The following is a 24292-nucleotide window of genomic DNA, read 5'->3' on the forward strand; positions in this document are numbered from 1 at the left end:
GCCACCACGCCCAGCTGATTTTTGTATTTTTAGTAGAGATGGGGTTTCACTATGTTGGCCAGGCTGGTCTCATGTTCCTGACCTCATGATCCACCCGCCTCAGCCTCCCAAAGTGCTGGGATTGCAGGAGTGAGCCACCACGCCTGGTCCACGGGTGCATCTTTAACCTTGGCAAAATAAATTGACTGAGACTTGCCTCAGATATTTTTGGTTTACACACTGATAGGGCACACTTGCTTACAGATCCCCAGTTAGCCCCAGGAGGAGCAGGCCCCACAGCCCAGTGGCCCCAGGAGCCCACACCATTCCAAGCTCTCCCTGTGGGCAGTTGGTTTGCCCCCAAGGCCTTAGAAGGGAAGGGGTTACTACTGGTATTTCTGCTGAGTCCTGGGAGCACTTCAGCCTTGCCTGTGAGGATGATCCCACACACTCCACAGGAGGTGTTCCTGAGAAGTTTGGGTCTTTTTACCTCAAACATCTGTGATTCAGTGAACATCTACGAAACACAATCAAAATCTAATTTAGGCCTAGAGGAGAGGCATTAGTCATGCTGGTGTGGCGGCTCACAGTCGCAGCAGTGAGCACGCAAACAGTGCTCCAACAGAGCCAATTCCCCAGCTATTTCTTGAGGCTTTTGCTCTCCCTGTGGGTCCACTCTATATTTTATCATGAAATCAGCAAGAGACAGGTGATTCTGTCAGGCTAGATGCCACGCCAAGCAGCGCCTGGGAGAAAAGTTCTTTTCTTCCGACCTTCAATCAGTCCTTTTCTCAAGATGATTTCTAGCTTTCTTCTCTTCTCCAAATGTGTATCTTTGATTTCTGCCTTTTCTTCCAAGCACAGCTCCCCCTGGTCTTCTCTCACTGAGAAACCATCACATTGTCTGACCCAAAAGAGGCAGGGTGTCCACCACACCCTGAGGTCACAGAGCATCAGAGAAGCAGATGCATACTGGTCACAGAGAGCGTTCTGAAGGTCACTGTAGCAGCTGAGAGCAGGCATGGTCTGCCCCAAGTTTTCTTTTCTTTTTTTTTTTTTTTTTGAGACAGAGTTTCGCTCTTTTTGCCCAGGCTGGAGTGCAATGGCATGATCTCGGCTCACCGCCACCTCCACCTCTTGGGTTCAAGTAATTCTCCTGCCTCAGCCTCCCAAGTAGCTGAGATTACAGGCATGTACCACCATGCCCAGCTAATTTTGTATTTTTAGTAGAGATGGGGTTTCTCCATGTTGGTCAGGCTGATCTTGAACTCCCCACATCAGGTGATCCACCCACCTCGGCCTCCAAAGTGCTGGGATTATAGGTGTACGCCACCATGCCTGACCATCCAAGTTTTCATTCTGATGAATGTCCCTAGAATGTCCACTCATGGTTTCTCAAAAATCACAGAAATGTCATTCTGCTGATGCTGATATTGCAACTAAGCTGGCCCTCTCTGTTCCTGCCCATCTCCACCCTCATCAAGTGCTCTGGGAGCCCGATTCCCACACTGCTGCTGGGGAGATGTGTTTGCGATTGTTCGCATTTGATGATGATGGAGAGGAAGATGCAGGATGGTGCCTTCTGAGGCCATGGGAAAGAGGCCCAAGGGTTCTAGACCAACCAGATTCCAGATCCATGCCAGATCAATTGTGATGGTCTCAGAACCAAGTGGGGAAAATGCCTCTGAGCTTGAGAGCTGGTTTGAGAGAGGATGTGTCTGTCTCCTTTAAGTGAGTTGTTAGGAAATATTGACCCTGCAAGACAGACATCTGCCTGCTGGAGATACTGCACCTTGCACAGCAAGCTGAGCACTTCCTTGCAACGAACACTGAGCCCATGTTTGCCTCCAGAGATGAGTCAGCCTAGTAAATTAGTAACGCACCAGCAAATGATAGTGGAGGAGGTCTGGGAGACAGCTCTGACCATCACTGCACAAAGAGGGCTGAGCTCTTTCCACTGCCTACACTTGGCACTCACGTCACTGTCAGCTTTGCCTCTTAGTGTTTGCGTGGGTCCCCTCTGAAAGGCAGGCGGGGCTTCCGACTTCTGTAGTCTCACAATGAAGACACAGGCTCTTGGTCTTGTTCATGCTACTGTGGAAGATGGCTGATTCCCATCTGTTGGGGACATGTACCAGATATTCCTGTTCTGGGTGGGAAACTAGACTAAGATGAAGGTGTGAGATTCAGTGATTCTGTAACATGTGGTCTTTATCTGCTGTAACAGTGGAACTTAATGAGTGTGAATTCCTTTACCATTAACCTAAAAACAAGTTACTGAAAGTGAGATCTACTTAAAGCTCCAGGATCTTCAAAGGAAAGTAAAAAGACCTTCATTTGAGCAAGTGAGGTTTTTCACATGATTATGGGAAGCCTAAAGGTTTTGAGAGAGAATGTGTTAGAAGTCCTGCCCTTTCATTTTTAATTAGTTCCTGGTATTAGGAAACTGCTCAAATAAGACACACAGACCAGACTGTTGGATTAAGTTTTCCTGCCTAATGGCTTCTCCTGGTTCCGCTTACATTTTCCTTGACATCTTGCTTTGGTTTTATTTTAGAATGCTTTGTCAAGTTTCTTTTGTGATTATGTATAGTACAGGATTGGACACTGTTACCTCTCCTCTCTTGTCTGCAGCCTTCCTGTTTGTGGTACTGATGCTGGATGCCAGGAGGGCCCATGGGCACCGAGCACACCTTCCAAGTGCTGTGTTGCCCATCCCGACACACCAGGGCCCTTTCGGGGAAACAGATGCTCATCCCATGGGACCTCAGGACACACGTGTGAATGGGGAAAGAACCCCCATTTTTTTGTAGGTTCAATTCTCCTGCCTCTCCTATTAACATCCCTACCATCTGAAACGGGAGGAGAGTTGCTATCATGTACGAGGAGACTCTACCGGGATGAGGTTGAAAATTATATTGTAACATCAGAAGGCTTAGGTGAGAAGCCCATCTTGCAAACCTCAATGATGCTGGCTGGCTCTGAAGAGCCCATGGTGACACCCAGAAAATCTGAAAGCCCAACTGTCTCTGCCTTCAACATATTATCCCTGCAACTGTGGGGAGGCCAACGCCTGGTACTGGGTCTGGCACATTCCAGGTGCTGAAGAAATGCTTGCTTGCTTGCTGAATGAATGAATGAATATCCACAGGACTAACTGGAGTAATCGTAACATTTCTAGTTAATACTCAGTCTAGCTACCATTAAGGGAGAACTTAATAGGTGTGAGAGATGTGCCAAGCATTATCTTTGTTTCATTTAAGTCTTACCAAATCACATGCAGTAGCATATTATCCTCATTTTATAGATGAGGCAGTGGAGGCTCAGAGGGGTGAAATAATTTTCCAGACATCACAGAGACAGAAAGTTACAGAACTTGACATGAGCCAATATCTGTGCTCAAAATCCCCCGCTCTTGGCCCAACCCATGTGTCTACCCAGCTTGTCTCTAAGATGACTGCCATCAACTCTCCCCTCCCGTGCACACCATGGTGTTCCCCTGTTGAGAAGTCGAATCTGCTCTTTGAATCTGGACTGGTTTTACTGACTTGCTTGACCCATAGGATATAGCAGAAGCAACATGCTGAATTTGTGAGGTTGAATCATGAGGAGTCTTGCAGTTTCCTCCTGGGCCTCTAGGAACGTTACTCTGGGGGAATTAGTCATGTAAAAAGTCTCACCATCCTGGCTGGATGCGGCGACTCACGCCTGTAATTCCAGCGCTTTGGGAGGCTGATATTGTTTAGCTGTGTCCCCACCCAAATCTCATCTTGAATTCTAGCTCCCATAATTCCCACGTGTTGTGAGAGGGACCTGGTGGGAGGTAATTGAATCATGGGGGTGGGTCTTTCCCATGCTGTTCTTGTGATAGTGAATAAGTCTCACAAGATCTGATAGTTTTATAAATGGGAGTTCCCCTGTACATGCTCTCTTGCCTACTGCCACATAAGATGTGCCTTTGCTTCTTCTTTGTCTTCTGCCATAGGCCTCCCCAGCCATGTGGAACTGTGAGTCCATTAAACCTCTTTCCTTTATAAATTACCCAGTCTCGGGTATGTCTTTATTAGCAGTATTAGAACAGACTAATATAGAGGCTGAGGTGGGTGGATCACTTGAGGTCAGGAGTTCAAGATCAGTCTGGCCATTAGTGAAACCCCATCTCTACTAAAAATACAAAAAAAAAAAAAAAAAAAAAATTAGCCAGGCTTTGTGGCAGGCACCTGTAATCCCAGCTACCTGGGAGGCTGAGGCAGGAGAATTGCTTGAACCTGGGAGGCAGAGGTTGCAGTGAACCGAGGTTGTGTGACTGCACTCCAGCCTGGGTGACAGAGCGAGACTCCATCTTTTTTTTTTTTTTTTTTTTGAGATGGAGTCTTGCCCTTGTTGCCCAGGCTGGAGTACAATGGCGCGATCTTGGCTCACTGCAACCTCTGCCTCCTGGCTTCAAGGGATTCTCCTGCCTCAGCCTCCCGAGTGGCTGGGATTACAGGCGCCCACCACCATGCCTGGCTACTTTTTTGTATTTTTAGTAAAGACAAGATTTCACCATGTTGGCCAGGCTGGTCTTGAACTCCTGTCCTCAGGTGATCCACCCACTTCGGGCCTCCCAAAGTGCTGGGATTACAGGCATGAGCCACCGCACCCAGCTGAGACTCAATCTTAAAAAAAAAAGGAAAAAAAAAAAGTTCTTGCTATCCTGAGATCATCATGCGATGAGAATGCCTAAGCTAGCCACAAGGAGAGGCTGCCTGGACAGGAACAACGGTTTCAGCCAGGCCAGCCCAGGCTCAAGATTTGGGAGTGAAGGGGTCTCAAAGACATTGGAGCTCCAGCAGACATCGCATGGAGAAGACTCAAGGCCCAGAGAGATGGCACCAGTCGGGCTGCCCCAGCATCTCCAGCCATTGCAGGCACCCTGGCTGAGGCCCCAGATGTTGTTGAGCAGGACTGCCACGCCCAGCCCAGATCCCTGACTTACAGAATTGTGAACATAATAAATGGATGTTGTTTTATATTTTGGGGTGGTTTATTACACAGCAAGAGATAACTGGAACACCATGCGATGCTGCAGAAGGCTGGTTGGACCCTCATTCAGACAACAGGAAGATGACCCATGAGCCCAGGAGCTGTGATGAATGCTGCTTAGCCAGGAGGCCAATCCTAGAGCCACCCCGTCCCCTGGCTGCCCTGGCTGTGGGGAAGCTCACTGATCAGTGAGCACTAAGGTGTCCCATCCCATCTGCTGGCTCAAACCACAGTGCTGCAGTAAAGTCAGCAAAATCATGCTCTCATCTCATCTCCAGTTACTACCTCCCTTGGGCATAAATTCAAACTCATTTAGTTTTACCTTTATTACCTCACGTCTCTCAAATGCTGTAACCTGGCCTGTCTCCGACCTTGGCTTTTCCTGTCTCATATAAGCTCATTGGAAGATACTTGCTTTGGTCTTTCTAGCATAAGTCTTTTGAGACACATTTATTATGGCGATTGGTCTGGAGTATTTTCTACCTTACAGAGACCACCAGTGAAAGAGAGCTGCATGTGTGTGCATGTGTGCACGTGTGTGTGTGTGTGTGCACGCGGGGTGCAGGTGTGAGGGTTGATTACTGAAAACAGCATACTATGAGCCTTGGTTTTCTCATCTTAAAATGGGGATAATACCATACGCAGTACCCCCTAACTGGATTGTTCTGATAATGGCTAATAATATTATTTAACCAAATGGCAATACCGGCTAGCATTTATTATTTACTGTGTGGCCATGCACCATGCTAAGTGCTTCAACATGGGCTCTTTAATTCAATCCTAACCGTATCTGTATGCCGTAGGTCTATTACTTCCGTTTTGCACATGAGATAATTACGCTCAGAAAGGTTAAATAACTTGCTCATGAAGTCAGCACCCAGCCAAACTGGGATTTGAATCCAGTTGTTCTTTCTGAGAGGTTATACTCTTCTTGACCATTACACCTTAGAACTATGCATAAGATAAAATAAAAAAAATTCTGTAATCTGTTTTAAAAAGTTTTAAAAAAATGTGAGCCAATTGAGCTTCCAAGTGACTGACCCATCTTGGCTGTGGTGAGGTCACCTACTGGCCCATTGCCTGGGTCTCATGCCCAGTCTGGCTGAGAGGCAGCCTCCAGGCCGGGGGTGTACTTCGTGACTCCACAGAGACCATCAACACAGGAATTGTTCATCTTTGGCTTCCCCAAGGGTGATGTAAAAGATACGAGGCAACTCCCATCCTCAGTAGTGGCTATTTAGGAAGAAGGGCAGGGAGTCCCAGTCCAATGGGGAAAAACCTCCTGGGAAGCACAGGAATTCTCCTCTTCCCTTCCCTTCTCTTCTCTTCTTCCCCAGGGATTTTTCTTTTTTCTTTTCTTTTCCTTCCTTCCTTATTTATTTATCTATTTATTTTTTTTGAGATAGGGTCTCACTCTCTCACCTAGGCTGGAGTGCAGTGGTGTGATCTCAGCTTACTGCAATCTCCGCCTCCCGAGTTCAAGTGATTCTCCTGCCTCAGCCTCCCGAGTGGCTGGGATTATAGGCGTGCACGCCTGGCTAATTTTTTTTTTTTTTTTTTATGGCAGAGATGGGGTTTCACTGTGTTGGCCAGGCTGGTCTCGAGCTCCTGGCCTCAAGTGATCCTCCTGCCTGGGCCTCCCAAAGTGCTAGAATTATAGGCATGAGTCACTGTGCCCGGCCTGGGATTTTGATCTGCGAATTAAGAACTGCTACATTAGAGGAGCTTAAGGAACCATTGTATCATAAAGATAAATCCTAAGGCAATCAGGGGATGCAAACTTGCTTTTCTTGTGCAAGCTGAAGATATGCAGGTCAGCTTATATTTACTGTGGTTTCTTCAAGGCAATCATGGATATTGAACATCACCACAGATATTTACCAAGCTCCTTCCAAGTGTTAAGGGCTGTGTCCCTGGTGCCAGGCCCATGCCTAGCCTATAGACAATGTCCAGGAAGTGATCACTGAATGACATGGGGGAGTAAAAGTGTCCATCAAGACTCTCATTACATCCAGAGGAGGCTCATGGAGAAACAAAGAGATCTTCCTCGCTGTCCTCCCGCATCCTTGTCCCCGAGGCTATACGCAGCATATTCATCAGTCTAGTATGAGAAAAATTGCATCATAGATGGTGGGCAATCTGTCCCCTAGAAAAAGCTCTAGCCACCAAGGTAATTAATTTATTTTAACTGGTACATCACTAAGATTTTTGTTTCTTAGTTTGAAAATCTCTTAGGCACAAGGGTTCACTGATACATGTGCAAAAATATTCATTAAAGTGTTTAAATTTTTCATTATTAGAGGACTGATTAAGTAGAATACTAGGTAGCCATTTAACATGAAAACTGGAGGCGGGTGGATTGCCTGAGCTCAGGAGTTCAAGACCACCCCGGGCAACATGGTGAAACGCTGTCTCTACTAAAATACAATGCCCAGCTAATTAGCTGGGCATGGTGGTGCACATCTGTAATCCCAGCTACTCGGGAGGCTGAGGCAGGAGACTCGCTTGAGCCCAGGAGGTGGAGATTGCAGTGAGCCGAGGTCGCACCACTGCATTCCAGCCTGGGTGACAGAGTGAGACTCCGTCTAAAAATAAATAAAATAAATAAATAAATAAATAATGGGTTAAAAGACTACGTAAAAATATATGTATACATATACACATAGATAGGATCTGTATATATGCATAGAAAATAGCGATATGGATCAAATGTGAATAGTAGTTATCACTGCATATTGAGACTGGATGATTTCTCTCTATTTTTGTATGTTTGGAACTTTATTTAAATGAGGATTAATAATGTTTACAGTCATAAAATAATCTTTCCATTTTGATAATTAAAAACAAGAGAAAGTCTGTTGAGTTTAAAATAGTCTTATTCTTGCTTTTTTTTTGAGACAGGGTCTTGCTCTGTTGTCCAGGCTGGAGTGCAGTGGCACAGTCATGGCTCACAGAAAACTTGACCTCCCAGGCTCACATGATCCTCTCACCTCAGCCTCTGGAGTAGCTGGGACCACAGGTAATGTGTCATCACACCTGGCTGATTTTTGTATGTTTTTTAGAGACAGGGTTTCAACATGTTGCCCAGGATGGATCTTATTCTTTCTGCATCACCTTGGGGTTCTGAGGGTCTCTTCATTCTCTGGCTGAGAGGGCTGGGAACTACTTTCCAGCAAAATCTGGAACCTCTCTGCAGGTGCTGTCATGGCTCACCTCTCTGTGCCAGGAAGCTGCCCATTCATTTGGCAAAGAATCTTGTTTAGGCTCTTCAGTTTTCATACTGGATGCCAATTCTAACATCTTCTCAGTGAGACTTTGAAGTATCAAGCTCTTCCTTTAAGCTGCAACCCTAATACTTCTACTCCAAGTGCGGAATTGACCCTTTAATGGTCCAACTTCTGCCAAGCCCAAGTGAAAAATGTCGTTATGCGGATATTAACTTATAGACATGCAGTCAATCCGCTCTTGTAGCTGTGCAAAGTTTGATCTCTGCACGAAGTCAAACTGCCTATGAACTTGAACCGTATTTTATTTCCTTTCATAATGATGATAAAGCAGTGGCGGCAGCAACTACACATGATATTGCCTACTACATCCTAGGGACGAGGCTAAGTGCCTTCTGTGGATTGTCTACCCCTTAAAACACCTTACAGAGGAGGAATGACCATCCTCATTTTACGTGTGAGAAACTAAGGATCAGCGAAATTCACAACTTGGCCAAGTTCATACAGCAGAGCCAGGATTCAAGTGCAGATCTGACTTCAGATTAGCCAGTGTTTCATGCCACTGGGCTATCCTACCTTCATTGCTCTCATGAATGTGCTGGTCTTCTGTGCCTATTTCATTGAGGCACCCTCTAGAACACCATCTTGTGTTTTGGAGATTCACTGTACAAATGTTGGTGAAGACATTATTACACAGTATCCCCTCATGGGGGCCTAGGACAGAAAGTTCCTTCATACTTAAGTCTTATTAAAATATTATTTTCGGAAGGGAAGGGGTATACTTTTCTTTCAAAGAAATATGCAGCATAAAATTACTGCATTTCCCTTTTTGCCTTGACCTCCAGGAAGCTCAGAGCTAAAAGCTCAGAGCTAGAGAGAGCTCAGCTCCCATACCTTTACACAACTCCGTGGTCTGTATATTGATGCTACAACTTTTCCCTTGATATGGAGCTTCCTTTTAGTCTGTATTTTCCCTAATTCAGATTTGTGTGTATGTATATATATATTTTCAGACTACTATACCTATTCATGTAGGCTGTCTTCAATCCTTTATGGAATGAGGCATGGTAGAAACACTGTCCATTTGTTCACTTAGATATTTATTCCAGGGCTTACTTTGTTGAATGCATTGCTGCCCAAATGGCTGACAAGTTATGTCAGGCATAAAGCTTCATCTCATCTGGCGAATATGACGAAGGAGTAAGGAATCTGAGGAGGAGGCCATCCAGGGAGGAAAGGCCCTCCTGGCCCAGGCTGGGAGGCTGCTCTTTCTGAGTGGACCATTTTGACCTGCCTTGCAGTGCTTTGCATTACCATTAGAAACACAATGGCCACATTTTCATGACTGGAATGGAATGAACAAATGTATTCATTCCATAGCATCAGAGAGCTGCAGGCCCAGACAGGGGTCAGCAGAAGCTCACCCACACCATGAAGAGGGCACAGATGCAGACACGTTCAAGGGAAGGGCTGTGTCTGTATGTGGGAGTCCAGGGCAGAAAAGCTTGGGTGTCATAAAGTACCTTGAGATGTCTGATCGAAAAGTGTCTATCAGTGAATAGAGGCCATAAACAGAGTCCCTGGATCACCTGCATAGGCCAGCTCCACCATGGGCTACCTACCTACAGCACCTATTGCCACTGAGAAGTGGGTGTGGTCCAGGTGACCTATTGGTCCCTTTCCACCCTGGGAGTTTCAGGATTCTCTGATTAGAAGGGGCTATCTTTTACCCAGTCAACTACAGATTCAGTTTAGAGATGCACGCACAGTTGATGCTGTGCTAAACAGTGGCATGTTACCCAGAGGCCAGACTGCAGGGCTCCATAACCCACCAGCTAGAGCTCAGAGAGGCAGTCACCACCAAGCGGCTGCCCTTCATCTCAGAAAACACCTTCATTCCAGCAATCACCCCCAAATGCTATTCCAAATGGCCAAGCATTTCATCTATTACAAAATGGATTTGTTCTTGGCAATACATGCATTTGCCATCTCCCACCTTTGCCTGGTGAGTTACTGCTTATCCTTGAAGACTCACCTCAGGCATCATATCTCCAGAAGCCTTCTTTGAATCTCCTTTCCTGTCCTCCCAACCCTGGCTAAGTTAGGTGCCCCTCCTCTGCGGCCCCACAATACCTTGGGCACAGCCCTACTTACCACGTGGTATTTATTATGATTTTTTCCTTATAGGGCTGATTCCCCCAGTTGACTGAGCTCCTTGAGGGCTCTGGTCTCACTGGGCTTTGCATCTCTAGGGCTTAGAATAGGTCGGGTGCTCAAGAAATGTTTGTTGGCTAAACACAAAAAGGAAGTTGCCTGGTAGGTCCCTAAGATAAGTGAACTTGCACCTTAAGGTTAAGAAAAGGGGGAATATGGATGGCCAGAGCCAATTCCTTCCTTCTGTCTTCTCTCCCACAGGCAGACCTGAAGAACAAAAGCTAGACAAGTGCAGATAATGCCACAGGGGGCCTGAAGACACAAGAAGGTTTTTTTCAATCTGGGTTCTCAGTGGGGTCTCCAGAAAGAAGCGACATTTCTTTTTAGGCTATATTTTGCTTGTACTTGTTTTTTTAAGACCTGGGGTAAGCCTGGTCTACAACTTGCTTCACCCACGTCCGGAAGCAAAAATAACTTCGAGAATATTCTGGGCATATTCACAGACTTCATTGACATCTCTTTAGCTCTACCTATAGTTAGTTCTCTCAAGTACCAGCCAGAAATTAGTCTTCATAGATTGTACAGAAATAAATAGTGCCCAATCATAGCCTTCAGCATTTAGAAACAAATATTAGCAATTCTGCTAAGATGTCTATCTGGGGCAAGATGACAAATCAACTGGCCAAAATGCAGGTAGCTTCTTTAGGGCTAATTTTTGCTAACTAAAAGAGCCACGAGATTCCTTTATCTCCCTAATTATAACAGGGGCAGATGTAGAAAATTTTGAAAATACTAAGAATAAAGGAAAAAATAAAATTCAGCTGTGAAATTCCACTGTTGGGATATGGCTACTGCTAACATCTTGGTGCATTTTCTTTTTATATTTGTATATACACCCAAATACTTTCATTTCCTATATGAATATTTAAATATGAATTTAAGAACTAGAATACTTTATGAGTCTAAAATCATAACATACTTTATGTACAGTCTCATAAGTTCCTTTTTTGCGCAACATTATCTCATAATTGGTCTTCGCATGCCATTACACGTTCTTCAAAAACCAGATTTTTAAAGGGGGCGAGCATTCCACTGTATCTGCTGAGGTTTAACTTTATGCCTCACCCCAAGTATAGGAGGCTGGGCCTTACTTTGTTAAACCACAACTTGCTTTCTTATATTAATAGCATTCCAGGTTCCCTGTGGATGTCATGCACTGCAGCCCGACACACTGGTCACCTGTCTTCATGGAACCACAGCCTAAGGTGGCTGGCCAGCAGCCCTGTCACACCCATCCAGAGGGACTGGCCTGCCTGGGAGGAAGAAACATGCAATCTTTATCCTGTAACTTGGCCAGGGTTTGTGCAAAGGCGGTACAGGAGGAAGAAATGCCAGATTTCAACCTCTCCTCTGCTCCTCAAAAGTAAAAGCTCCAGTGGAAGCTGTAGGGAACTCTTCACTAACTTTTTGTTTTTTTCAAGACAGGGTCTCACGTGTTACCCAGGCTGGAGTGCAGTGGCACGATCTCAGCTCACTGCAACCTTCGCCTCCTGGGTTCAAGCGATTCTCCAGCCTCAGTCTCCTGAGTAGCTGGGATTACAGGTGCCTGCCACCATGCCTGGCTAATTTTTTGCATTTTTGGTAGAGATAGGGTTTCACCATGTTGGCCAGGCTGGTCACAAACTCCCAACCTCAAGTGATCCGCCCGCCTCAGCCTCCTAAAGTGCTGGGATTACAGGCGTGAGCCACCGCGCCTGGCTTCTTCACTAACTTGTGAGGCATTGGACATGGGTCACTCACCAGATTCAAACCTTTTAAATTTGAACCCTTGTTGTTTAAATCTTTCTGAAATGGATATGCCTGTTTCCTTGGTTTAGTCAGCACAGCAAATATAAATGGCTTTTCCTTTACTTATTGCAGATGCCTACCTGATACCCTGAGTTCACTATTCTAAATTGAATTAATGAGTTGCCATGCCTCCAAACCAACCACGTGTTCACTCACACAGACTAAATGTTCAGCTTCCAACCTGCGCGTCCCTCCTCTTGGAGAGCCCACCCTGCTGGCTGCTGGTGCAGTGCCCGGGTGGCATGGATCTGATTTTGTTGTAACTATTTGCTTGTGTCCCTTCATCTCCTGCTGGACCATGAGCTCCTGGAGAGCAGGGATGTGTGTCTAATGCATGGCAGGCACTCTATCAATACAGGAATGCATTTTAGGTGGAATCTGACTTTTTTCCTCAGATGTGGAAGCACGCAGCAACAAACATATGTCGTGAATCAAAAACCGGGACATAAAGCCTCACACAGGGTCTGACAAGAATATAAGCATCACTATTAACTGCTTCTGCTATTCTCTGTGTCCTCGGCAGCTAAGAGTTATTGAATACCATGTGCTGGAAATGCGTATGTGTCACCTTGTTTAATCCTTGCAATCACCATAGGAGGTGTCCTATTATAATCTCTATTTTACAGATTAGGAAACTGAAGATTAGAGGCATTCTTTTTTATTTTTTGAGTCAGAGTCTTGCTCAGTCACCCAGGCTGGAGTGCAGTGGCGCTATCTTGGCTCACTGCAACCTCTGCCTCCTGGTTCAAGTGATTCTCATGCCTCAGCCTCCCAAGTAGCTGGGATTACAGGTGTGTACCACCATGCCTGGCTAATTTTTGTATTTTTAGTAGAGATGGGGTTTCACCATGCTGGTCTGGCCGGTCTTGAACTCCTGAGCTCAGGAGATCCACCTGCCTCAGCATCCCAAAGTGCTGAGATTACAGGTGTAAGCCACTGCACCTGGCCTTTATTTTTCTGAGACAGAGTCTCATCCTGTCACCCAGGCTAGAGTGCAGTGGTGCGATCTCTGCTTACTGTAACCTCCGCCTCCCAGGTTCGAGTGATTCTCCTGTCTCAGCCTTAGGTTCAAGCAGTTCTCCTGCCTCAGCCTCCCAAGTAGCTGGGATTACAGGTGTGCACCACCATGCCAGGCTAATTTTTGTATCTTTAGTAGAGACAGGGTTTTACCATGTTGGCCAGGCTAGTCTGGGACTCTTGACCTCAGGTGATCCACCTGCCTTGGCTTCCCAAATGCTGGGATTACAGGCATGAGCCATCGTGCCTGGCCCATGGCATTCTCGCCCAAACTATGAAGCTAAGAGTGCAGATCTGGGATTCAAAACCAGACTGATTCTAACGGCCACCCCCTGATCATGACACTTGACTGCCAGTTATTTAGAAGTGGGGGGTGCAACAAATACATGCATGAATGCTGCAAAGCAATCTGTGAAAACAATTTCAGAATGTCTGGTTTCTAACTTCACAAAAAATGGGATTAATTTAAGGCACTGAAAACTTTGTCTCCCCACCCCCAAAATAGGGATGAGAAGATCTCTGAATATCCAACCACCTTTGTCTTTGTGGCCTGGTTAGTTCTCAGTGATTTATGCCAATGGAGAGGAGATCTGGATAAATGAAACCCAGCACTGTTAATTTATCTATTCTTTTTTGGGAGGTGGTGGTGTTAGTGTAGAAGGACCATTGGAATGCGATGCTGTCTTTTTTATTCCATCAGGGCCATTTGCTCCTCTTAGGAGCTGCGTCCTTCCTGCAGCTGACTTGCTGGTGAGTTTCAGCTGGCTGGACAGGGCCAGGGAACAGCTTCTCTTTTACCTGTAGGTTGCCACTTTGTATGCAGAAGAGTAACCAGGGAAAGTGTTCGAGTTCAATTTTTAAGGGCTCTATGCATTGTGACATTTTCTTATATTGCCATTTCTTTTCACAGTATCACAGTCAAATAGGTTGAAGTCTATTTTCAGGTGGAGAAAATGAGAAACAGAATGAGGGAGATCACCTGCCTCCATGATATTAATTCAATTGTCAGAGGTGAACTAACATCAACAATAGCAAGAGTTCTTTTGCATCTTTAAGTTCTCACTTTGTGGGACAATCTCTGCAACATAAGCCATAAATATTTTTCTTCAGGGACCTCAAACTACTCCATGGAAGTAATCTCGGCATTTAAAAAAGCGCTCAAGAATTTAAATTTTTCTTTCCTTTTTTTTGAGACAGAGTCTTGTTCTGTTGCCTAGGCTGGAGTGCAGTGGTGCAATCACAGCTCAATGTCTCCCAGGCCCAAGAGATCCTCCCACCTCAGCCTCCCGAGTAGCTGGCACTACACGTGTGTGCCACCATGCCTGGCTATTAATTTTTTTTTTTTTTTTGCAGACATAGGGTTGCCCTATGTTGCCCAGGCTGGTCTTGAACTCCTGGAGTCAAGTGATCCTCCTGCCTCAGCCTCCCAAAGTGCTGGGGATTACAGGCATGAGCTACTGTGCCCAGCCAGGAATTTAAATTTTATTAAACTGATGAGAAAACCAACAAGCAAACTCATAGCAGAGCCAAAGTTGGAAGTGGCGTAGGTATCACTGATCACGACCACGTGGTTGATGCTAGTGTTTTTCTTGCCCCACACTTTGGCTGGCTTTGTGCATATGGATGGGAGAGTACTACAGAAGGTGATCACACAGTCGGATGACCATGTTTTCCTGCGTTTTGTCACTTCTGTTTCTCCAGCTTAGATCCTCACATGGCCCACATTCAGCCAAGAAAGCACAGGGAAGAGGGAGCTCCGTCTCCCACACGTCCCACCCACCCCACACCACGTCTTCAACATTCTCTACGCACTCCTGAGGCCGTCTCAGCCTTGCCATGTGCTGCACACCGAGGAGCACAGGATTTGGGAGTTGCAAGTGAAAAATGAGCATGGTTAAAAATATCAAAGACTGCAAACATATTCTTTTCAGAGGAGTGAGAATTAGCAAGGGTCTGGCAGCAAAGCCATGGCTTTTAATGCTATTAAAAAGGAAGAACACCTTTTAACATTTAAAACTATTGAATGAGGCTCTTCTCAGATATTTGATACAAATCTGATACTCCCATGGAGAATGCATCAAAATCTTTCTATGTTGACCTATATCAACTCTCTATTACTGAGAAATCTAGAGTAACTAAGCAAATAAAATACAGAAGACAACAGTTTTGAAATTACCTTGGTTGTCTCTCTCTCTCACCTATAGTGGCCTTTTGAGGACGATCACTTCAGCCTCGGGATCTGGTGGCCACTGAAATACCCATTCCCTCTCTGGCAGTCCCATTTGTGTAGAATTCTCTCCACTCATTTAAGAGCAGAGGAGAGAAAAGCTGAGTCCATTTTTAACTCTCACAACTCCTAGTCTCATAACACATCCTTCTTTTCTGCTCACCCTACAGTTCCCTCTTCCCCAAGTTCTCACTGCCCAGAAGGTGGAGTTTGGGGAAGCTTTTGTTCTACAGTGGGTGAGATGTGTTTCAGGCCTAGCAAGTTAGGGATATGATTAGAAATCAGCTATGACAACAACGAGAGCATAGACTCCAGAATACAGAGCAGGCTTGGTGCTTGCTTGTGTGTATATATTGGCTTTTTTCTTGACAACCCTAATTCTGTTTTGCTCTAGTCTTTTTATTTTCATCTCCCCATCATTTAAAACTGAAAATATCACAAGCTGAATTTATGGTAGATTCCAAGCAACAAAAGCAGGCTTAGAGATCATCAAATGTAACATTTTCCAAAATGTGTTCTGCAGAAGGCCACCCCTGTGGGGTGCTCTCCAAAAAAAAAAAAAAAGGCCGGGCGCGGTGGCTCATGCCTGTAATCCCAGCACTTTGGGAGGCCGAGGCGGGTGGATCACAAGGTCGGGAGATCGGGACCATCTTGGCTAACACGATGAAACCCAGTCTCTACTAAAAATACAAAAAATTAGCCGGGCGTGCTGGCGGGTGCCTGTAGTCCCAGCTGCTCAGGAGGCTGAGGCAGGAGAATGGCGTGAACCTGGGAGGCGGAGCTTGCAGTGAGCAGAGATCGTGCCACTGCACTCCAGCTTGGGTGACAGAGAGAGACTCCATCTCAAAAAAAAAAAAAAAAAAAAGGCTACCATGGCCAAATAAGCTTGAGAAGCCCCGCACACTCCACCCCCGCCTCACATCTGAGCACATTCACGGCCCTGCAGAGTCCCATAGTACATAAACTATGTTAAGCTCACATCCTAGCTTCTGTAGGGGGGGCTCCAGGCCTCCTTTCTCGGACTACAGTTTCTATGAGAAAATGCTCTGAACTTCAAATCTAACTGTCCATAAACTGGAAACTTCCTAGACATCACTGAATTTTCTTGATGATATCAGATAAAAACATGGGATATGTGATAACAGTACATAAAAACATGTGACCCATAAAAGGTCTTTAAGGTCCAAAAAGCAGTAACTTCACAGTTAAAAATGTATACATACTTATTTAGCTAAAAGGTTAAATGTGTATTTGAGGTATTATAGGGTCTTCTTTACTTTTTTTTTTGCCATTTGGGGCAGCCCAGGGGACTGATTCATATCAAAAGAATTTTAAGGCTTCAAGACTGGACTGGTATTGAACTGCCCTACATAAGGATACAAAATCCATGCTCAAAGAAGCTTTTTTTAGTGCAAGTGAAGCTTGTTGCATCTCAGAATTGCTCAAAGTCCCAGGTCAAAGCTGGTGGCCTGTTACTAATTTTGAGGTTTGACAAACTGTTCACCTAGAGAAGATTAAAATGGAGGATCTATGTAAGATGAAAGTCCTTTGGAGCTGGTATGAGAATCCTAAGCTAGTAATGTCTACATTAAATCAAACATCTGGATGAAAAGATAAATGTTAAGGCAATTCTCTACATGTTTTTCCAAGTGTATCAGGGATATAACGTTCATCATAAAACTAAACAGTTGACTATTTCTTCCCCCAACATTTCACCTCAGTATTCTGGTGATATATATATATCACACACACGTATAGCTAATAAACTCAAGGGGGCAGATAGTCCACAGAAACCAGTTTTAGTTTCATGTGGAAAAATACTTTAGATACTCTGATGAAGGCAAATTATATATTACCTTAAAAACCAATTTTATTGAAAGAAATGCTGCAATACTTAGGAAAAAGGTGGCGTTCATCCTGAAAAGTATCAGAATATTCATGTTGATGTTCAATGCAAACATGGTCTAGAGGCAGCAAGGTCTGTGGAGTCAATGTTTTCTTTCTGCTATTTCTATTTTAATGTTTATTTATTGCTTTCACTTTTTCAATCCTTTCGTAATGGCAGTAGGAAAACTTTGGAAGATAAATACACATCTGACAAACCTATCTTATGTCTTTTAGCAGAAAAAGGGTCAGGCTGTTAACTGACGTCAGCAGGCAGGGAGAGGGAGGAGGTGAAGGAACAAATGCTGAACACCTGTTATTTATGAAGCACTCTACATATGTTCTTTCATTTCACTCCTGGTGAAAACCTGCAAGGTAGAAACTCTTGTCTCTGTTCTCTAGCTATGAAAATTAGGACTCAGAAAAGTCCAGCAACTTCTCTAAGACCAGAGAGTAGAGAGATAGCTGATTTGGGATGTGAACTTTGGTATTCCGTTCTTTCTATGACATCAATCCAACCCCTATAGAGAAAGGTATTTCACATAAACCAAAATAGATGTGAACAGGATGAAATTTGACTGTATAAAGAAACAATCAAATTTTACAAGAATTGCAAGTTATGTTTAAGGCACCAGAAACCTAACACTGCCCATCCTTGTAAACCCTGAATGAAATGGCTTTAATCAACACTTTAATCCCGTGCAAACGCCTCCTGAGATATTTAGAGCAGTCTTGCAGGGCTTTGCTTTGCAGTCTTTACTGTTACCACAGACTACTTTTATATCACTCTCCTCAAGCCTCCCCAAATGGAAGGGTTTGTTTTTTTTTTTAAAGGCCCATGATCATTCTTTCCCATTTTCAATCTTTAAAAACCAAAAGGGGTGAGGAACATGTAGCATGATACAAATGTTCTGAGCATGAACTGCCTGACTCAGAGACCTTAAGCTGGTATAGATTTTGGATTACAGTTGGCCTTGGCCTATAGGTGTTCATCAGAACTGGAAAACATTGCTTCAGGCAGTCTTCTACCCATGACATTGAACTGGGGGCTGGCCTCTCACGAATATATGAATAGGTGATTCCTGATTCTTTAAATATGTATATTTCAAACCCAGTGAGCAGAGCAGAATCATCAAACTTAAGTGGCATTTTCAAATTCTTCTGATTATAAATTATTAATATACTATATCAGAGATATCCTCAAGCAATTTGTACCACCTCGAGGGCATATCAATCTTAAAGAAACATTTGTTATTTCCTTTAATTGTTTCCATTTTCCAAGTTTGTAATATATGAGCTAGTCTTTTAGGTTTAATGACAAGTATGGCTATAAATGGAAGTGGTGTAATCCCATAAGGATGTCATTACAAGACCAACTTTTTTTTTGAGTGACGGTTTCACTCTGTAGTCCAGGCTGGAATGCAGTGGCACGATCATAGCTCAGTGAAGCCTCAGTGTCCTGGGCTCAAGGGATTCTCTCATCAGCCTCCTGAGCAACTGGGACTACAGGTGTACACCACCATGTCTGGCTAATTTTTTTTTTTTTTTTTTAATAGGGACAAAGTCTCACTATGTTGCACAGGCTGGTCTTGAACTCCTGAACTCAAGTGGTCCTCTCAACTTGGCATCCCAAAGTACTGGGATTATAGGTATGAGCTGTGCCTGGCCAAGAGTAACTTTTTTAAAAAATTGAGACAGGGTCTCACTCTGTCACCTGGGCTAGATGGCAGTGGTGTGATCACAGCTTACTGCAGCCTCGACCTCCCAGGCTCAGGTAATCCTCCCACCTCACCCTCTCAGGTAGCTGGGACTACAGGCATGTGCTATCACACCCAGCTAATTTTTTTTTGTTTGTTTTTGTAGAGATGGGGTTTCATCATGTTTCTCAGGCTCATCTTCAACTCCTGAGCTCAAGTGATCTGCCCACCTCAGCCTCCAAAAGTGCTGGGATTTCAGGTGTGAGCCACTGAGCCCAGCCAAGACTAATTTCTGAATGAGCAGATGGGCCAAATCTTGGAGTTCCCAATTACCACCTGTAGGTATCTGATCTGACTCCTATTCAATATAGAAGACTGCAGATTTGTATGAGGCAAACACACCTATTATGCCCTAGTACTTAGAAATGGCTACTAGAGAAACTGACAGACATAGTGAGGGACAAGGAGGCTGTAAGACCTTTACTATGTTTTGGTGCCAGAGAAACAAAGGAATTTCTCAAGTCTGAAAGTGAAATTAGTAAATGAGTAATGGCAGTTGAGATACTAGGTAGGGCTGGCATTCTAAGTTGAATGGAAGAATGAAAATATCGAAAAATCTCCAAACAGCCTAGTCTGCCAAAATGTACTTGGTGTTATGAGTGGAACTGTGACCCACCCAAAATTCATATGTTGAAGGCTTAACATGCAGTACCTCAGAATGTGGCTGTATTTGAAGATAGTGCCCTGAAAGTGGTGATTCAGTTAAAATGAGGTCATTGGGGTGGGCCCTGATGCAATCTGACTGGTGTCCTTACAAGAAGAAGAAATTTGGACCCAGACATCTAAGCACAGAGGAAAGGCGATGTGAGGACACAGCAAGTATGCAGCTGTATTAGTCAGTTCTCACGCTGCTAATAAAGACATACCCAAGACTAGGTAATTTATAAAGGAAAGGGGTTTAATTGGCTCACAGTTCCACATGGCTGGGGAGGCCTCACAATCATAGCAAAAGGTGAATGAAGAGCAAAGCCACGTCTTACATGGCGGCAGGCAAGAGAGAGCTTGTGCAGGGGAACTCCCATTTATAAAACCATCAGATCTTGTGACACTTACTCACTATCATGAGAATAGCACAGGAAAGACCCACCCCCACGATTCAATTACCTCCCACTGGGTTCCTCCCATGACACATGGGAATTATGGGAGCTACAATTCAAGGTGAGATTTGGGTAGGGACACAGCCAAACCATATCAGCCGCCATCTACAAGGCAGGGAGAGAGGCCTCAGAAGAAACCAAACCTGCCGACACATTGGTCTTACACTTCTGGCCCCCAGAAGCTGTGAGAAAATGAATTTCTGCCATTTAAGCCGCTCAGTCTGTGGTACTTTGTTATGGCAGCCCTAGCAAACAAATACACTTGGTATGTATCTTAATACCGGGTAAACAAGCCAAGCTAGTGTGTTAATTATAAGTTTGGCTTTCAATACAGTCCAGGCCCATTCTGCAAAGTCTTTAATCTGTTGAAAGGGGGTGGGTACTCACCACATCAAAGGCAGTAAACACATGACAGTAGTGGTGATTAGACTTCAAATCTTTTGTGATATAGGCAAATGTTGAGAGGTCTTCTGGGTCCTGGGCAGCACAGGAGATATTACGAATTTCATGCTCAGCAATTATGTTCTGGAAGAAATGACATAAATGATCATTGTTTTCCTCTGCGAACCAGCATATATGACAACCAAGACAAGTAACCCGGGAAGCAGTTGCTTTCCTTCTTTCTGGAGTGTTCTAGACTAGCAACACTCAAAGTGGTCCACTATATTATTTGTGGGTAAATGAATACCAGATATGGAAGAAATATTTTCATTTAATTAAAAACAACCTAACACAGTCATATCCTGGAGCTGCAGTTCTCACCAGGTGCTGTGCATAGAAGCAGTCTGGGTGGCGGCCACTTTTTTGTTTGTTTGTTTGAGACAAGAGTCTCACTCTGTTGCTCAGGCTGAAGTGCAGTGGTGCGATCTCGGCTCACTGCAGCCTCCCGCTCCCACGTTCAAGCAATTCTCCTGCCTCGGCCTCCCGAATAGCTGGGACTACAGGTGCATGCCACCACGCCTGGCTAATTTTTGTATTTTTAGTAGAGACGGGGTTTACACCATGTTGGCCGGGCTGGTCTTGAACTCCTGACCTCAGGTGATCTGCCCGCCTCGGCCTCCCAAAGTGCTGGGATTACAGGCGTGAGTCACCGCGTCCGGCCTCCACTTTAAAAAATAATAGTAATTACTAAGCATTTGACTGTTTCCATTCCCCATGTCCACCTGTAGCTGTGCAGCACTGCTTTCTGCTAATTCTGTATGGAGGGGAGCATCTGTCGCTTTCTCTGTATGAGAAGAGATCTGACCCAATGAGGCTCTTCAAATCCCTCGCCATCATGCTTGCACGTTGTTCTTGTGTCCTGCTCCTCCTCCCTCAGAGCAAGGGCAGGTACTGAAGGAAGCAGGCAGGTGGAAGCCTCAAGGTGCTTTCTCCGTGGAAACTAAGGTGCAGGGGCCTGATAAGAGAAACACCATACTGCAAGATTCAGGCCTTGGATGCCTTGCTTGATCTGGGCCCTGCGGCTATATTAACAACACTTTCCTAACTACATCCACTGTGTATAATTAGGAGGTGGTGCTGTTGCTACCATTATTTACAGGTGAAGCAACTGGTACTCAAAGAATTTACGTGCCTTATGCAGAGCAGGTGCTGGGATGGAACTGAAATTTGGGGTTGTCTGACTGTGGAGCTCAGGCTCTTTGAAATGCATTGCAATGCCCTTCAACGTCTCCACCTCCCTCTTACTGGCTTAACAAGAATTGAGTTATTTCTTCTCTAGCATCTCTTTGTGCCTTCTTCCCTGGTGGGAGAAAGGTTTAAGTACCATTGTCCTGAAGCACAAAATAACCACGAAGCAGCTTGGCTGCAAACCCTGCTAGAAACTTCTTTTGATACATAGATGTGTTTAAAAAGAAAAAAAGAAAAAAATTCACATAATCGTGCAATCATTTTCTTATCTTATAATATCCCATTTATGTTTTTTTGCAGTTGTCACAGATCTAAAACCCTCGATGCTTTAGTTACTCTAATTACTTTTTAATTGCGCTGTCTTAAATAACCTGTTGGCAATACAGTGTTCCGTGTACACCCATCAATGCCTAAAAATGCTTACAAAATGTCCTTCCCTGCCAGCACCCCCAGCAAGTACTTCATGTCCCTCACTTTACCAAGCTGAGTGGTTCGGAGGCAATTACAGAATTAACTCACAAAAGAAAATTAAATTAAGACATTTTTCACTGTGGCCTTTTGTGTTGACATTAATGCAGTGCTCTGTCAAAAAATAACTCAAATTGCAATTGGAATCCCATAAAAAAGTAACATTCTATTGCAAGATAAGTTTCAGACTAGAAGGTGATGATCCTCTTCTGGCATCCAGATAGCATTCCTTCAAGTAGAAAACCAAATTAGGGATGGGTGAGTCTTAAAATAATGTTAAAATGAGAAAAAGGTGCAATGTGAGATGGTGTGGGAACCTCTGCCATTATCTTGATTGGGGGCAGCCAATGCCCTGGGAAGCCTGGGTGGATTTGGTCTCACCTGTCCAGGAGGCACTGTCACAGGAAATAGGTGCTTCAACTTTTACTAAGTTGGCATTTTGTGTTCTTGAGATCTTTTGCAAGATCTCAAGGTAGATGCACTTCTTGGGAAATGAAAAGTGCTCTGTGATTTTTATTGCACTGAACTCTCTGAATCTTGCCAACTCATGGGATGCCACTCTTGACAATTTCCAATGGTGCATGGCAGCACTGTGGCCTGGGGGAAAGTTGCAAAGGAGGAAAAGTCTATCTTTGGTACTCTCTCCTCCTGTGTCTTTGCTGACCCCTGAATTTTCTGGAGCCCTCTTCTTCTCTTTCTCTCTCTCTTTGAGATAGGGTCTTGCTCTGTTGCCCAGGCTGGAGTGCAGTGGCACCATCTCAGCTCACTGCAACTTCTCAGGCTCAAGCAATCCTCCCACCTCAGCCTCCTGAGTAGCTGGGACTACAGGCGTGCACCACCAGCCTGGCTTATTTTCTGTATTTTTTTTTTGGTAGAGAAGGGGCTTTGCCATGTTTCCCAGGTTGGTCTCCAACTCTTGGGCTCAAGCAATCCACTTGCTTCAGCCTCCCAGAGTGCTGGGATTACAGGTGTGAGCCACTGTGCCTGGCCCAGCCCTCCTGTTCTCTATTCCCCAGGAGCCCAGGACTGTCTTTTAGCTGCCCAGGGAGGCCTGACCTCTGTGATACTCCATGTTCCAAAATCAGCCTCCTCCCCGACTGTGGAAACTTCTACTACTCTGTTCCCATTGTCTAAGCTATAAGGAAAGCTCATGCTAGTTAAAATATTCTATATTCAGGTAGGAATAACTCATCATTGTGGTCATCCTAACTGGCGCTTAAAAGATGCTCTTGAATTTGTATTGATAGCCTGCAGAGGCAGGTATTTTTGAACAGACCTTTGTGATATATTGCCAATGCTAGAATGGGGTAAGGTCCTGGGATGTCACTACTGAAATACTGCCATCACTCTGCATTGTCTACCTGTGCAGAATGGTGAAGCCAGTTCTCTATGTGCAGGACGAATCCAAGGTCAAGGATACTACAGTTGTAGACTGTATGGAGACTAGATGGTAGACTTCCTCCTTGGAGAAGAAGCCAAAGAGGAACACATTCTTTCCACCTTGTGTCATGCATTTATGAGTGGCTTTTCCACAAATTAAAAAGTGATGTCATGAAGAGGTACAGGTGATGCACCTCAGTTGAAAACTGGACTCCTCACATGTTGATCAGTCTCCATTTCTAAGCACATTTTAAGAAGACCAGAGCTTTAAAAGGCTCAAGAGAAGAACTGGGGAGGGGCTCCGCCTGCCTCTTCTTGGGGATAGAAATTCTGGCAGCATAGCACCCTTCAACAGGGAGAGATGGTTTTGCCTGTCTGTTGTTTGCCATCATGGTGAGAAACAGCTGAAGAGGTGTCTTGCTGGTAGGGGTAGGACAGGATTCTCGGGTCCAGCTAACTCATATAGTGGTTCTGAGAAGGGCGCGTGGTGATGAAGTGATGCAGCTTAGAAATCAGCCTCTCGCCACTGCATTCAATCTGAGCCCCGACAGGTGGGACCTTTCTCTTGCATCTCCTCATCAGCCCGGCTTTTCCTGAGTGAGG

At 44.8% G+C, this 24292-nt stretch overlaps 1 protein-coding gene across 13 annotated transcripts in view; it reads right to left on the minus strand.

Moving 5' to 3' along the window:
- Positions 1-24292, minus strand: part of ANKS1B (ankyrin repeat and sterile alpha motif domain containing 1B) — a 1252139-nt gene that overhangs the window by 16885 nt on the left and 1210962 nt on the right. For all 13 annotated transcript variants that reach the window (XM_001150610.7, XM_009426057.4, XM_024348224.3 and 10 more), the window contains one exon: positions 20600-20737. In XM_001150610.7, the coding sequence (XP_001150610.1) occupies positions 20600-20737 (138 nt within the window). The remainder of the gene's footprint in view (positions 1-20599; positions 20738-24292) is intronic.

This window comes from Pan troglodytes, chromosome 10 (assembly GCF_028858775.2).
Source record: "Pan troglodytes isolate AG18354 chromosome 10, NHGRI_mPanTro3-v2.0_pri, whole genome shotgun sequence".
NCBI lineage: Eukaryota > Metazoa > Chordata > Mammalia > Primates > Hominidae > Pan > Pan troglodytes.